Source organism: Dunckerocampus dactyliophorus, chromosome 17 (assembly GCF_027744805.1).
Source record: "Dunckerocampus dactyliophorus isolate RoL2022-P2 chromosome 17, RoL_Ddac_1.1, whole genome shotgun sequence".
Taxonomy (NCBI): domain Eukaryota; kingdom Metazoa; phylum Chordata; class Actinopteri; order Syngnathiformes; family Syngnathidae; genus Dunckerocampus; species Dunckerocampus dactyliophorus.
The window spans coordinates 15,400,560-15,415,005 of NC_072835.1; the positions used below are offsets into that span (position 1 = coordinate 15,400,560).

Consider the following 14,446-nt stretch of genomic DNA (forward strand, 5'->3'; position numbering starts at 1 on the left):
TGACGTATATGAACTAATTAGGAATACAACACACAAACAGTCTTGGGTTATTTGGAAAGAGGAAACAAACAAATCCGACCACTACGCCTCCGATTTGTGCGGCTGCTACAGGTTTTGTGATGGAATCGAACAGTGACGTCCTCAAAGGATTCCTGTTTTCAGCCTTCCACGCTGAGGTCTTTCATATGAAATTACAAAATAATTCTACCTATAATAAAAGGCAGCTGTTAAATATTCAGTCAGTAAAAATGTTTAAATATGGAAGAAAAAACACAATTACACAAAAATGCAACCCAAAAGGACTGGATGGAACTGATAAACGCACCGGTGAATGAAAATCTGTGAGCACAATATACTACTACTTCCTTACAACTTTTTAATAAAAGTGTTAGTGGTTGAAAAGGCAGGCAAGCTGTTACATTATCTGCTGTGAATCCAAATGAGAAGGGGGGGTGCGGAAGTACCGTATATACAAACAAGAATGGCTTTACTCTGTGTACATACATTGCTGCTGTAGCATTACATTTTATTGAAAAAAAAAAAAGACCACACAAATATTACAGTACAGTGTGGAGCCACAGTACTCAGAGTCATATTGCTAGTACTGGTGCCCACATGACAGGAAGTAGGGGCAGAGGAGCAGGGTTGGTTTGCAGCATAGAACAGTACGTTTTTGCATAGCCTGGTTGACTAAAGTACAATACGCCATGGATGCAAAACTACCATTCAGACACAAGGATAGAGCTAACGCTTTGGCTTGATGGGTTATTTAAGAACAAGGATCTATTCTGCAAAGAAAAAGGCAAGCCTGTTAAACATACATTTGTCATATACAATCCCCCTATGTTCGATAGAAGCACCACCACAAGAAAACACTTTGAAGATAGCGGATTAAAGCAGTCTCATAAGTGGATGGACAATCATGACTGATATAGCCCTTAATCTCAGTAAACATGAAAGCCACGGAAGGCCGTGAGGACATTTATGGGCCTCCAGCTTTAAGTCGAGGACAGTCGCAAAAACATCCTCATGCTTTTATTGTTCCTTTTGTCCTGTATGCAATTTGTTTGAACAAGTATCAGTGCCACACCAAAAAAAAATATATATATGAAAAAATTGTAACAAGATTACAACTTTATTCTTGTAAATTTGACCGATTTTCTTGGGAGTATTACAACTTAGTTCCGGTAAGATTAGAGTGGTTCTTTTTCTTCAAAGACTACAACTTTATTCTTGCAAGAATAAAATTGTAATCCCGCACGAATAAAGGTCTTGTCTAAAAAGAATAAAGTGTCTACAAGAAAAATTGTAATCGTACTGAAAGTAAGAAATTACATTTTACAATAAAAGAAATGACAATTTTACAAGAGTAATGCTATAATCTTGCAAGATGAACATTGTATCTTCAAAAGAAAAAGATAACTTTACGAGAAAAGTGAATTTTATGGGTAATTTTGCTGGAATAAAGTCTGAATCTTATAAGAAAAATTATTTTAGTCATTCTTAGTAATTTTAGTTGTAAATTCCGAGCATATATGTTTAGTTGCATTAGGAGGAGTACTCAAGGAGCTTGTCCTCATAGATTCTTGCAACCGTACGGTTTTATTTTCGCTCGTACCATCACAATTTCTTTTATCATAACCTTCTGACTTAATTCTTGTAACATTGATTTCCTCATAAAAATCTAACTGTATTCTCGTAGCATCACGTATTTGTTTCTTGTAACATTACAACAAAAAATTCCCACAACTTTGTTCTTGCAGCATACGTTTTTTTCTCAAAAAATACAACATAATTCTCGTAATGTTACGAGACCTGACCTGACCGTGATAAGTGAATTTCCACGAAGTAGGATTCAATATTAATAAACGGAATATTTTTTGTAGGAGCATAGACAACCTGTTTCTTTCTAAAAAAAAATACCATTATTAGAGCTATGTAGACATAAAATAACCCCCCCTACAGTCACCTTCACACTCCTATTAGTCTTTTTTTACGCCACATTGCTCAACTGTAATGCGCAGGCTAAGGGATCACTGCAGGGACCTAAGAAACAGCCGCCGCTATCATAGCAAGCTACCGAGCTAACTAGTTAGCCTCTCCAATTTACTTATTCTTAACTTAAGTGTTTCAAAAGGAGTGGGGAAAAGGATAAAATAAGAAACCAAAACAAATGACCACTTCAACATGGAATGGGAGGAGAACTGGGTCATGTTGGAAATGCCTCTACTTTTTTTTTTTTTTAATGTGGCAATACTGTTGCACATAAATGCACCTCAGCATGACAAAAAAAAAACTACAAATCTCATCTTGGGAGTTCATTAGAGACATGAGAAAAATAGTGTTGACATGCACTAAAACGCAAATAGCACTTCTACATTGATGATCAACAAGCATGCTTACAAATGAAATGCATCTTCAACTAATGACTGCTTTAAATCCACTCTTTGCTCTTGGGAGCAAAAATTGCTGTCTGATGCTCCAAGGAGAGACCCACGCCATTTGTAACTATAGCGACTCCTAATAAGGCAGAAACATACACACGCAGGCTTGTTTTTCATCACTTAAGACATCTGTAGAGATGGCAAGGCAGCAAGAGGTGTGTTCTTGTTGTTCAACAAGTCTTCCACTGCTTTGACTTTATGTAAATCGGGCGTGTCTGTGTGTGGTCATGCTCACAGTGTGTCATGGCTCTTTACCAAAAGGTCATGGTTGTCTTAGTATGACGCGCAAACCCCTCTGCAACTGTTTAATCAGGCTTTCAGTGTCACCTTCCAACATTTAAACAAACTGTATGTATACTTCTACTATTATAAGCCCCCAAAAAACAACTGCAGCGAACAAAGGGCTCAATTTCACTTTTATGGGTCAGTGAACTTCAAGCAACCAAGCGGAATCCAGCGTTAAATCTTGTTAGGAGGCCAACGTCCTTGTCAGCGTTGTGTTAATCACAGCTGAAAATAAACCCACAGCTCATTGCAATGGCTGAATTAAAAATAGGCGACTTGTGGAAATGGTACAAATTTACTGAACACTTGGCTAATTTTAAAAATTGCAATTACAACCTGGAGCAAGGTGTGCTTATGCCAGGACTCACAAGAGTTTAGTAGGATTTTACGCTAAAGGAAATGGACTGCAGTTAGCATAAAATAAGACATTTTGGAGAAAGTTTACATGAAAAAGTGTTTTAATTTCTAGCTTTAGCTGAAACTAATTTGACTTCCGGTCGTCCCTCGAAATATCGCGATTGTTATTGCTCAGACGCTATATCGGGTTTTTTTCAGAAATGTAACAAATGATGACTTTCATGGTAGACTGTGGTCTATTATTAGTCAAACATATTGAAATACAAGTGATATGTAGTAATCTGGTCACTAGGCGGCAGTAATGACACAAAGCATTGACGAGACATTACCTAACATTACCTTAACACTGCACAAAGTCATGAAGTCAGTTATGGCAAGTTCGACCTAAGAGTGAATAAAAGTTCTCCATTCCGTGTGTAAGTGGTAACTTTTTGGCTTCTGAGGTTTCGAAGAAATAAATACGAGGCTAACAGGTTAGGCCGTCTCGAGTCCCTGCAGCATAAGAGTTGCGCAATGTGATGTGAACAAAGAATAGGAGTGTGAAGGTGACTACATATGTGTTATTTCATGTCTACAGAGCTCTAATGTATTTATTTACTGCATTTAGAAAGTCATAAACAGGTTGTCTATGCTCTAACTACTATGGAAAACATTCCATTTAACATTGAATCCTAAATCGCGGTCGGGTCTACAACCAATTAACTGCTATAAATGAGGGACGCCTGTAAATCCTAACGCAAACCTCTTTGGCTACGTTCACACTGCAGGTCAATTCCAGTTTTTTGCGACCTGTATCTGATTTTTTTTCATGTCAGTGTGAACAATACTACTATGACTTTTTCAGGCCTCGTTCGTATGTCGGTATAAATCCGATATGCCATCTCGTGCAGTCTTCACGGTCAGGTCGCATATATCCAGCCTATGTGTCATCAAAGGCGTGGTTTACCGTGCGAGACTTGGATAAAGGTACTCACCGATGACGGCAAAAGTTCTTCTTGTCATCCGAAAATTATTTTTAAAAAGTGAAGTGGCACACAGCAATGTGCCACCACTCCTGCCACCTACACGCTCCTCGGAAGTGACGTCACAGCAAGTTCTCCACAAAATGGCCTAAATTCTTGCCTTCTTTCATCCTCATCTCCTTCGCGGAATCATTTGGTTAAGAAAATATTGACTCCCGTTCCACAAAACCCATGAAACTGCCAAAAACGTGTTAAGGAGAGCGCACACTGCACCAATCTTTACTTCTGTAAAACAAAATGCGTGTGACGCCGTGCTTTTGCGCATGCACGTCACTTCCCGGACACTTTGCGTTCACGTTGTGGCATTTTTTTGGAAACGTAAATGACCACATAAAAAAAATAATCAGATTTTTTTTTTTTTTCTAATCTGAATTGGGAAGCTTACCCTGCAGTGTGAACATAGCCTTTGGCTGGATTTACATTACAACGGGGGGGGCCGTACTTTTTCCATAGAGGGCTGCATTCTAAAAGTTGGAAGGATATACTGTTGGCATCCATCTTAGCTTTGTGTTATAGGTGATACAAGTAAATGACTTTATCTAATCGGATTTCTCATTAACAATAGTTTTAATATTATTTTTCAAATACGCAGAGGGACAATGAAAAATGGCCCCAGGCCCCTGCACTACACGATTCTAGTGAAACAATTCCCAAGTTTTTGCCCCCAAGTGATTTGGGTGACGGCAGCGTAGAGAGAAAATGCCAGACCTCTTCTAAATGTAAAAAAAATTAAAAAAAAATAAAAATAAGTGTCAAATCAGATATCTGCCAATGTGCCTTTCGCATAAATGGACAGATTGGATTTACAGTGTCCAGTTGTCATGACAACACACTAACACTACAATGGACCTGGGCACTTACACCTGTACTGTAAATCCAGCCTTAGGTTTGTAGTGCATATTTTACTTGGAATGCTTTGCTTCATGTTTTCAAAGGAAATCTGTCCAGTATTAAAGATAATAATGTGAAACTTGAATTCCCTTATGTTCGTGATCGTGCCGTTTAATGCTGCTAGCCTTGCACAATAACAAGAGTTATCTGGTAACAATCTTTTGGAGTTTTTTTGTTTTTTTTAATCCGCCCCCTCCCCATTTTTGTGACTACACCAACTTTCTACCACTATTCTGGAGACACGCGATGCTGAGAAAATCATGCCGTTAATCACAACAATGGATTCTGCAGCTGCAGAGCGCTGCCGGCATCCACTTCAAACTCCCCCTTTCGCTCTGCTCTGCTGCCAGTGGAAAATACCACACAAGTCACTCCCAGTGCCAAGAGCTCAGGCTATAGAGAGCACCGCGCTTGTAGTCAGAAGAAGAACGCCGGCGCTACAACCTAAGGACAACATTTTCAAAACAACGAGAGAACAAAATTGTGTAGCCGTAATGAAAACTTGTGTCAAACGCTAATCATGCAAACTACCGCTGATGTTGATTGTTGACAGTCAGTGCCTTTATCGTCACACAACATCCACACGCTAGCAACCCCTTTGTTACAAATAATGGGGACTTCTACTAGAAAGCAGAAAAACACAAAAGCAACATTCTTCATGGCCGCCACAAGGCTTGTTACCGCCAAGCCTTGTCGTGATCACAGGACACCCGACATGCAGGCGTGCAATGTAGGAACCACAGAGACATCGGCACAGGGTGGCGTGCCATTTACAAAAAGCTGACGTCTTCCTGTCTCCGCCACATGTGGAAAAGAAAAATCCCACACCAGAAGCCGGTTGCCGTGACCACCGTAGAGCCGTGCAGCTGCGCTCTACGTTTCCTTCTATTAAGTCACAAGGTTTTTCTTTTTGACTCTTGTGCTCAGGTCGAGTGGGGACAGGATGGAAATGTTATTGACCCTGCTGGTATGCGTCTTGATGCTGCTGATGAACATCCCACCGGACGGTTGTGTGTCAAACGGAAGGGTGGGCGGAAATGCTCTTAAGAAACAAAGATGGCGATGCTTGAGGAGCGAGTCCTTCACAGTTTGCTCCCTCGTCCTCCTCTTGATTAATAGCTGCTAAACGAAACAAACCGAGAGCAAAGCCAACGAACGGGGAATTTCCTGACTTATTGTGTTATTCATCTCGCATGAACAATAGTGATCTTTGTCATCTGAGAGTCGTGTCTGTGTGTTAGCTCGCAGAACTAAAACACAGACATTCCTCGTGGTGATGATGATGGCCACCACTGTGTTGTATCACCGCCTGGGAAGCAGAATGTCGCACCGGGCTGGCTGGTAGGTGACATCGTGGATCACACCATGCTGTCTCCCGTACTGGTGCTGGTTGCTTGGCCGGCAGGCATGTCGGACGCCTTCTGTCTGAAAGCCTGCTGCTGGTGCTGGGAGCAGCACTCCCCACCGCTGACCCTACACATGCGGTGCACCTCATCACTTTCCTCCTCAAGCCCCGAGCCTTCGTCCACATCTACCTGGCAAACGCACACCTCTATCCCTGAGTCGCCGGTGACGTGCCGGCGCCGAGTGACGAGCTCCTCATCCTCCTCCTCCTCCTCTTCCGCCTCCTCCTTTAGAGACGGATACTCCACATTCTCGTGAGCCAAAAACGGCACTGATGCAGCTTCCTGGTTTGAGCATAAGGCATTGGCGGCTGACCCGGACGGCTCATCTTGCGAGGGCTGTGGCACCACGGCGAGTTCTGGCTGGATTGCTTGAGGAAGGGGAGCTGGAGCAGCTTCGGGTGGGTTTTCGGAGTAAGGTGGTGGTGGTGTCGGGGGGTGACCCACCACTTCCTCATAGTCTGGAAGCTTGCAGTCGTTCCAGAATCCTGAAAGTCAGCACACCAGCTTTTAATTTCCAATCTCCTAGGTCGCACAATTCGGAATTTGGCCTTTCCAAACTGCATGACGTCTCGTGAGACCACTGTTTTGAAGTTCTGGGTTTTCATGATGTCATGAAGCCTTCCTCATGGACATGATACCACCTCTGATATGTATACACCCACCACTTCAAAGAGGACTGCTTTGGAAAAAAAAAAACGCCAGGCTTCTCCACACATCTTAAAACAAAGCTCTGCCAACTATCCATCAGTCTGCTACAGATGTGGGGGCTCTAAGTTTAAGGTTTGTTTTTCTTCAGCAAATAGACTAATCTAGCATGATGCTGCTATTAAAATAAAATCGGACTGATATTCAGCTATGCTAGTGGTGCTAAAGTTTATGTCCAGCTGTCCCACTCCTTAATGTGACATTGTTGTATGTGATACACGAATTATGTAAAGTGCAGTGTACAGTTACAGTGTTCATGTAAAATGTGGATAAAGTGTAAAATAGCACTCCTTGAGCCACATAATCTATTGGGAGAACAGCATGGACAAACAACTCATTAGCATTATAGCTACCGACACATTTTTCCAGTAGGGCTTACTAAAAGCACACAACTACTCACTTAGGTTGAGTGGTGGAGGGGAAAAGAAGGAGCTGGAGGCCCCCTGGTAGGCCATTAGACTGATCTCACGTTGACGTTGTTCCTGCTGCAACCGCATTTTAACCCTGCGGTGTCGATAGGCACAGCAACAGCTCAGCATGATGATCAAGGTCCAAACTAGCCAGAACACTGCAGGAGACAGAACGATGATCATTAGCCTACAAAATCAAATACTGCAAAATGCTGCATTAATCAGTAACTTACACCAGAGCTCGTAATAGTGAGTGCAGCATTCCGTCTCTCCGCAGCAGTATCCCATTTCGCATTGGTACTGCTCATTGTTTACCCCAAAACAATACTCCTTGCCCTTGAATCAGAAACAAAAGGGAAAAATACTTTGTATGTAAAATGCAGAGCAATGATTTGAGAACAATAACACAGATTAATCTTGTCATGCAAGACATCATGCCCCCTAATAGCCCATTGTGTGTTATGCTTTTCCCAGGAGCGGATGGTAAGCAGTGAGACGCTGCTTTTCTGTCCATGATCTCACCTTTCAGAAAACCCCCAGTATTTTGGAAAAATTGCTTCAAGCCACAAACGAAACGTTTCTTCTTTCATTGGAATCCATCTTTGATGTTAACATTCATTTACACTATAACAGAGTTCACAAGAGAATGTCACCCCATTAACGTCACATTGCACGTTTATTATTGCACTCAGATGCCTATATCAATAGTTTACATTGTGATTTTAAAATGGCGATGGACGGCTGTTCCTTACAGCTGATGTCGAGTAGTAGTATACAACACAAGCGTTAGAAGGGGAAATTGAAGAGGAAGGGGTTGTAACATTAAATAACACCTGTTAATGTGTTTTAAAAACAGTTTTCACAACATTAGTTGACCTAATTTATTTGACAATATTTCCTAAAGTTGATTACACACGATTTTATCATCAGTATGTGATACAAAAGATTGTCATTCAACTATGAAATTGTTGAAACAATTACACATTATTACATAACGGACACGTATTATTATGTGGTTTAAGAATCTCAAATCTGTGTCCATCAACTGGCTGGCTAGCTAGCTAACTAGCTATTCGGCCTAGCCTTCTACAATCAACAACCTCCAATAAACACGTCAAATCGCCGGCTGCCTGCTAGCAAGAGCTAATTTTGACCTCGTTCAAATTGTTAAAATTTGAGACGTTAAAAAGCGTATACGGTAGTTTTGTGTGTTTCTTTAAGTGTCATTGTGAGAAACTATCGAATCCTCTCGAAAACTTTAAATAACTGACGTCAGAAGATGCGCGAAGTCAGTTTCCTTTGTGGAGCAGACAAAAAAAAGATCTCGGTTGAGGCCTTGGCCAAGCCCAAGAGCCTCGGCCTCTGCTACGAGCATCGGCCGACTGTGCGAGCGCTCGCGTCGGCTTACCTGCACCAGATAGACCCCGGTACACAGAAGCCCTACAATGGATCCCAGCGCTTTCTGTGGCATCTTCCCGGGTTGTGAGCCGTCAACACGACGGGAAGCATAAAAGCAAAAGTGCTTCAAAATGAGAGGCCGACGAGTCGAGGTCACTTCAGGTGGCCTGTGAGTGACGCTAGTTAACGGTTCTTCCAGTCGCCTTCAGACATGTTTGTGTTGTTTCTCTGGCTCAGATGAAGCGCTGGGAGTAACATGAGAAACTAAAGGGGACTGAGTCAGCTGCAGGGGTCGCTGTTTAACCTTGTTTTCACTCAGTAGTCGCTACTCTAAACAGGATTAAACATTTGAAAACAAGGTTAAAATGTGTTCATATTAACAAAATACTTTTTAAATGACCAGGCACATTTATTTGACACCAATATGCTTATCTTAGGAAATACATCACTCAATAAAAGAAATTGGCCAAATCATGTCCTGGTTAAATTACAAATGGACAATCTCCCTAAATTACAACTCTTCATCACGCTGTTTAATGTTTGTTTTTGATATCATGAGATCAAGACAACACCTAAAAATTGATCAACAGTACCTCACCATGGCAGGGCTGCAAACAGGATGTTCTCAAAGGGAAGTGGCCACTGAGTTTAGAGCCGCACAAGCTATCCATGCTCGGTAGGACTCCTTCTTCAGTGTCCACCATCAGGTTGACTTGAGTGAAGTGTGCTTTTTATTTCTGTGGAAAACATACCTTAATAGTAAAAAAAATATGTATTTTTAACAATAATTTAGTTTAGTTTATTTTGAGTTCAGTTTTTGCAGTGTCCTATTCTATCTATACAGTATTCTGTCTAGTGTTAATGACTATGACATCACGCAGGATCACTTCCGGGAGAAGAAGGTGACAGCTGGTCTTCCACATGTTAATCCAGTCAGCTTGAGCAAGAAGTAGCAGGTACTTCACGTCACGATAACATGGTAAGTTATTCATTTATGCTTGTAAATACCTAGTAATGACAATGACTGGTTTGTTATTGGACTGTATTTTCAATTAGGAACATTTCATTCATGTTCAAACCCATTCAGCACGAATTACTGTACAAAACAAAAATAAAGGGCAGCAATAGCATGTGTCAAATCAGAATTTACTGTATGTATGTATATATATATATATATATATATATATATAATCTTTATTAATATTAATGTATTTATTCACAGTTGGACATCTAATGTGTCACAGGTTTGCAGAGTGTAGTGACAGTGTTTTATTCTTAGCGGTATCCCGTGTGAAGTAAATAAGTTGAGCCAAAGCCTTCCTGACTTCTTTTTGGACACAATCCAGTCACGGTGTGTGCATTCCTAATCTCAGGCTAGTGGGAGATTTCCCAAAGCAATGCATGCACACAACAGCAGCACCAATAGCAGTGAAACCTCTGAGGTCAAAAGAAAGCCATTTTTGGGAGAGTGGTTTACACCAAGTGCCGCCTCAAAAATGCTGGTACCACTGGTTTTGCTACTTCTGCTTCCCATCAAGATTTAGCTTCGACTATGTGGTTTGTACTCCGATATAGCTGGCTTGTGGCGTATTAGCTGCCTTACAAGCGTAATAATAAGCTATTAACACCCAAGTCTTAACTTGAAATGATAAATGGTGTAATGGCAAGTGTAAAAAGACTGGAAATCATTTTAAAAAACACCCATAAAACCCTCCAAGTTCGATAGCAAATGCCGATAAAAAAATGTTCATAGTGGACAGAAGCGTTGGGGGACGTGCGTGATGTCCACCACAACCATCTTTTCCGTGTAAGTGACTCAAAAAGGTCAGAGAAAACAAAAAAGCAAAAGACAGGCCCGGTTCATCTGGCAATGCTCGTTGAACTGAGCTCTACTGAAGTAGGCTACAGTAGTGTACCTCTCCTGAAATTTTTGGTTGAATCCTTAATTGGCAACCTCGACAGCTGTAGTATAACGATACACATTAATGATGCATAGGACTACTTCGAGTATTACGACTAGTAGTATATATTTTTTAATATATAGAGGAGCATGGTTGTGCCATATGAAAAGTGCCTTATCACATTATACATTATTATCAATATAAGGGCTTGCTGTCCATCCTGCGGAGGCTGAAGCAGCCTCAGGACCAGGAGGTGCATTTACTGCTGCTGGGTTTGGACAACGCCGGCAAGACCACTCTGCTCAAACAGCTGGCGGCGGAAGACATCAGTCACATCACACCCACACAAGTACAAACACGACACACATCCTGTATGTTGGTGATGGAGGTTTGATCCAAATCATGTGTGAGCAGGGCTTCAACATCAAGAGCGTTCAGTCGTCGGGCTTCAAGTTGAACGTGTGGGACATCGGAGGACAGCGTAAGATCCGCCCCTACTGGAAGAACTACTTTGAGAACACAGATGTGCTGGTAGGCATCACCATACACGGTATACGGTCCACTGTATGTGCCATATGCTGACATGCGGTGTGTTATTGTTTGCAGATCTACGTGATTGACAGCTCGGACAACAAGCGATTTGAAGAGACGAGTCTGGTATGGTGATATTCAAATCTTATTACTTTGATGCTGTTTCGTTTGACCTGACCTTATGATTGGAAACCACTTTATTCAACAACCTTTATCGAGGAAAAGGCTTCTTGAGACGTCATCTGTACTTCTGTGAAGAAGGTGTCGGACGTTTCGCTCCTCATCCGAAGAGCTTCGTCAGCGAACTAATAAGTGCTGGTAGCCTAGGCCTTAAATACAGTAAGAACTCTTACTGTAGGCCTTAAATACAGTAAGAACTCTTACTGTATTTAAGGCCTAGGCTACCAGCACTTATTAGTTCGCTGACGAAGCTCTTCGGACACCTTCTTCACAGAAGTACAGATGACGTCTCAAGAAGCCTTTTCCTCGATGGACAACTCCTGTACGACTGAGAGCCTACACAGTCAACAACCTTTATGTGACACTGGAAGTCACCGTGAGGACTGCATTGTGGTCATCTACGATAGTGCAGTTTTCATGCGATATTATTGCAGTTTATGGTATTTCATCATATGTTTTGTCATTATTATCATTCAATTTCACACACATTTAGTAGTAACGTGCAATTTGATCCAGGTGAGTAGCCGGAGCTTCCTTTATGTCACAGTCCGGTCCAGGTTTCGGTTCTATGGCTATCATCACGTTCGGTCTTTGCCATCAGTGGTACCTCTGTGAGCTGAAGTCTCACCAGATTTGCTGACTCCACGCATGATAATGGTAACTTCAAATTTTGTTCAACTTTGGAGGCACATTTTTCCAGGAAACGTACCACTTTTCATGTCCAATACCGATACTGATACTGCAATGTTGTATATGGGCCGATGTGGATACCAATACCAGCCTGCTTTTCTCCTTTCTTGCTATTGTGATAGATTTGTATGCATGTACTTCAAACATTTTATTTAAGAACCACCGTGTTCAAACGGTGCAACAAATATTCTGCTCTTCTGAAGGAAGAAATGAAATTGCCCACAACCTGATTCATGTTATGCAATTGCTGTTGCTGCTGCTTGTTTATGAACTTTAAACGAAACAGGATTCTTTTCTTGGCACCTTTCAAAGATTCCAAATAAAATTGAATAACGTTTGTACAAAAGTTTAAATCTGTATCTTAAAACAAATGAAAACCCACTCATAATTCCAGTGTACAATGAGATACAGTACTTCACACTCAATATGCCCATGTGCACGCAAGTAAATTTGGCCAGTATCGGACTGATACCCATACTGAGTAGTGGATCGAACCATCTTTTAATTCTACATAATTTGTCGTCCACTGTACTGGTGTTGAGTTGACATAATTACTTATTTATTTCAGGAGCTGTCTGAGTTATTGGAAGCAGATGAGCTGGCCGCCGTGCCGCTGCTCGTCTTTGCCAACAAGCAGGACTTGATGACAGCCATATCAGCCTCTGACCTGGCGGAGAGCCTCAACCTGCACACCGTTCGAGACCGAATGTGGCAAGTCCAGGCCTGCTCAGCCATCACCGCTGAGGGAGTGCAAGTAAACACAACCATACGCAAACACTTTGTTACATAATGAGGTAGCCAGTAGCAAGCTTTTACAATTTTGACTTTCTACATCTGTATCCCCCCCCACCAGGATGGCATGAGCTGGGTTTGCAGGAATATAAAGTTTCGGAAGAAATAAATCCCTGAAGATCTGCTGGATCACATTTTAGTCCACTTACTTCATATCACAATAGTCAGAGTGACATCATCTCTGAAATTAATCTAAAAACATATCGACTGTCTTGTATATAATGTAAATATTACCCTACTTTAACTGTATATAATGTTAAAAAGCAAAGAAATGATGACAACTGACAATAAATACATGATCTGTGCATTGTGTGAGTTTCCGAGTGAACGCTAGAGGGCAACCTCTCACTAGTCTTGTTCATAATACTGCAAAACAGTCCAGTCTACTTTTACTAACTACATTTGATCTTTTGTTATGGTAATCTAGTACCAAACACAAGTAATAGGTGATGCGTTAGCTTTCTTTTATGATAGACACAATGAGGACGTGTAGAGTTGCGTTTAGAGGGCTTTTTTTTTAGCAAAATCACCAAAATAAGAACAGATATTCTGCCATTTTGGGGTCCTACCAGGGCCCTGATAAGGGCTGTCTGTTCCTCCAGCCAGGACACCCAATCTTGCTTTGCGAGGCTTCCAGCCGACCTCACTGGAAATGACAAACATAATTTTTCAGCAGAACTGGAAAAAATGGCCTGATGAAAGGTCTGATTTTCTCCAATTTTAGGGTCTGGCCGAGGTCCTGATGTGGGCTTGGATGGTTTTTTTGGTCTTCCTGGTCTTTGGGGTCCAGCCAGGGCACCTAATGTGACTTGGGAGGTTCCCGACCCAGCTCACTCGGAAAAAGAAATATAATTTTTTCATCACAACTGAAAAACTGGTCTAAAAAGTTGTGACTTTTCTGCCATTTTTGGTCTGGACGGAGTCCTGACATGGATTTGGAAGTTTTTCTCTTCCTTTTTGTCGGAACCGTGGCCAAAACAACCAAAACTGGAAACGTGGAGCTGAAAAAAATACCCCAAAAATTGACACAGTGTGCATTTGGAATGACCATGTAAAATGGATCCAACCTGCTGGGAGAACATGGCTGCTAAAGTCGGAAATGCGTTTTTACGACCGCAGGAGAGCTGCAAAAATCTTGGGGTTGGGCCGTTTTTGGGATCAGGGTTTGGAAGGACCTCCCTCAAAATGTATTGTTATAATGTGCAACTGCCCACAAACTAGCATAAGGGAACAAACTTGAATATCTCACCAAACAATACACATCTCTTTGCTTGTTTCTATTCGGTCGCTTTGCAGCACATCTGCAGCACTAATCTGAACTGACCAAGTGCTCCGCTGTGGTCCGACATGAGGACATTTACATAAAAACCTTTTTTCCACAACTAATAACTCCTGCACTACAATTTGCATTTATATAGGCCCCTTCATAGCAAC

The 14,446-nt window shown here is 41.6% G+C and overlaps 2 protein-coding genes across 2 annotated transcripts; one reads left to right on the forward strand and one right to left on the reverse strand.

Annotated features, from left to right (window-relative positions):
- Positions 1-501: 501 nt before the first annotated feature.
- wbp1 (WW domain binding protein 1) lies at positions 502-9,203 on the reverse strand. The gene is made up of 4 exons (XM_054756978.1): positions 8,929-9,203; positions 7,754-7,856; positions 7,511-7,678; positions 502-6,890 (listed from the first exon to the last, which is right to left on the reverse strand). Exons 1-4 carry the CDS (start codon positions 8,989-8,991, stop codon positions 6,358-6,360), a joined length of 867 nt encoding a protein of 288 aa, XP_054612953.1. The 5' UTR covers positions 8,992-9,203; the 3' UTR covers positions 502-6,357.
- A 598-nt stretch (positions 9,204-9,801) lies between these two features.
- On the forward strand, positions 9,802-13,311 carry LOC129170008 (ADP-ribosylation factor-like protein 3). Its single transcript, XM_054757118.1, has 6 exons — positions 9,802-9,897; positions 11,025-11,168; positions 11,234-11,350; positions 11,426-11,476; positions 12,789-12,974; positions 13,074-13,311. The coding sequence occupies exons 1-6, from the start codon at positions 9,895-9,897 to the stop codon at positions 13,119-13,121; spliced, it is 549 nt and encodes a 182-aa protein (XP_054613093.1). The 5' UTR covers positions 9,802-9,894; the 3' UTR covers positions 13,122-13,311.
- Positions 13,312-14,446: the final 1,135 nt, after the last annotated feature.

Bases quoted from the DNA above. Each gene is read 5' to 3' on its own strand.
- LOC129170008 (XM_054757118.1), top strand. The intron at 11,351-11,425 runs GTAGGCATCACC...TATTGTTTGCAG, and splicing joins TTGAGAACACAGATGTGCTG to ATCTACGTGATTGACAGCTC. The intron at 11,477-12,788 runs GTATGGTGATAT...TATTTATTTCAG, and splicing joins GATTTGAAGAGACGAGTCTG to GAGCTGTCTGAGTTATTGGA.
- wbp1 (XM_054756978.1), bottom strand. From the start codon at position 8,991: ATGCCACAGAAAGCGCTGGGATCCATTGTAGGGCTTCTGTGTACCGGG. The intron at 7,679-7,753 runs GTAAGTTACTGA...TGTCTCCTGCAG, and splicing joins TCACTATTACGAGCTCTGGT to TGTTCTGGCTAGTTTGGACC. The intron at 6,891-7,510 runs GTGAGTAGTTGT...GCTGACTTTCAG, and splicing joins CCCTCCACCACTCAACCTAA to GATTCTGGAACGACTGCAAG.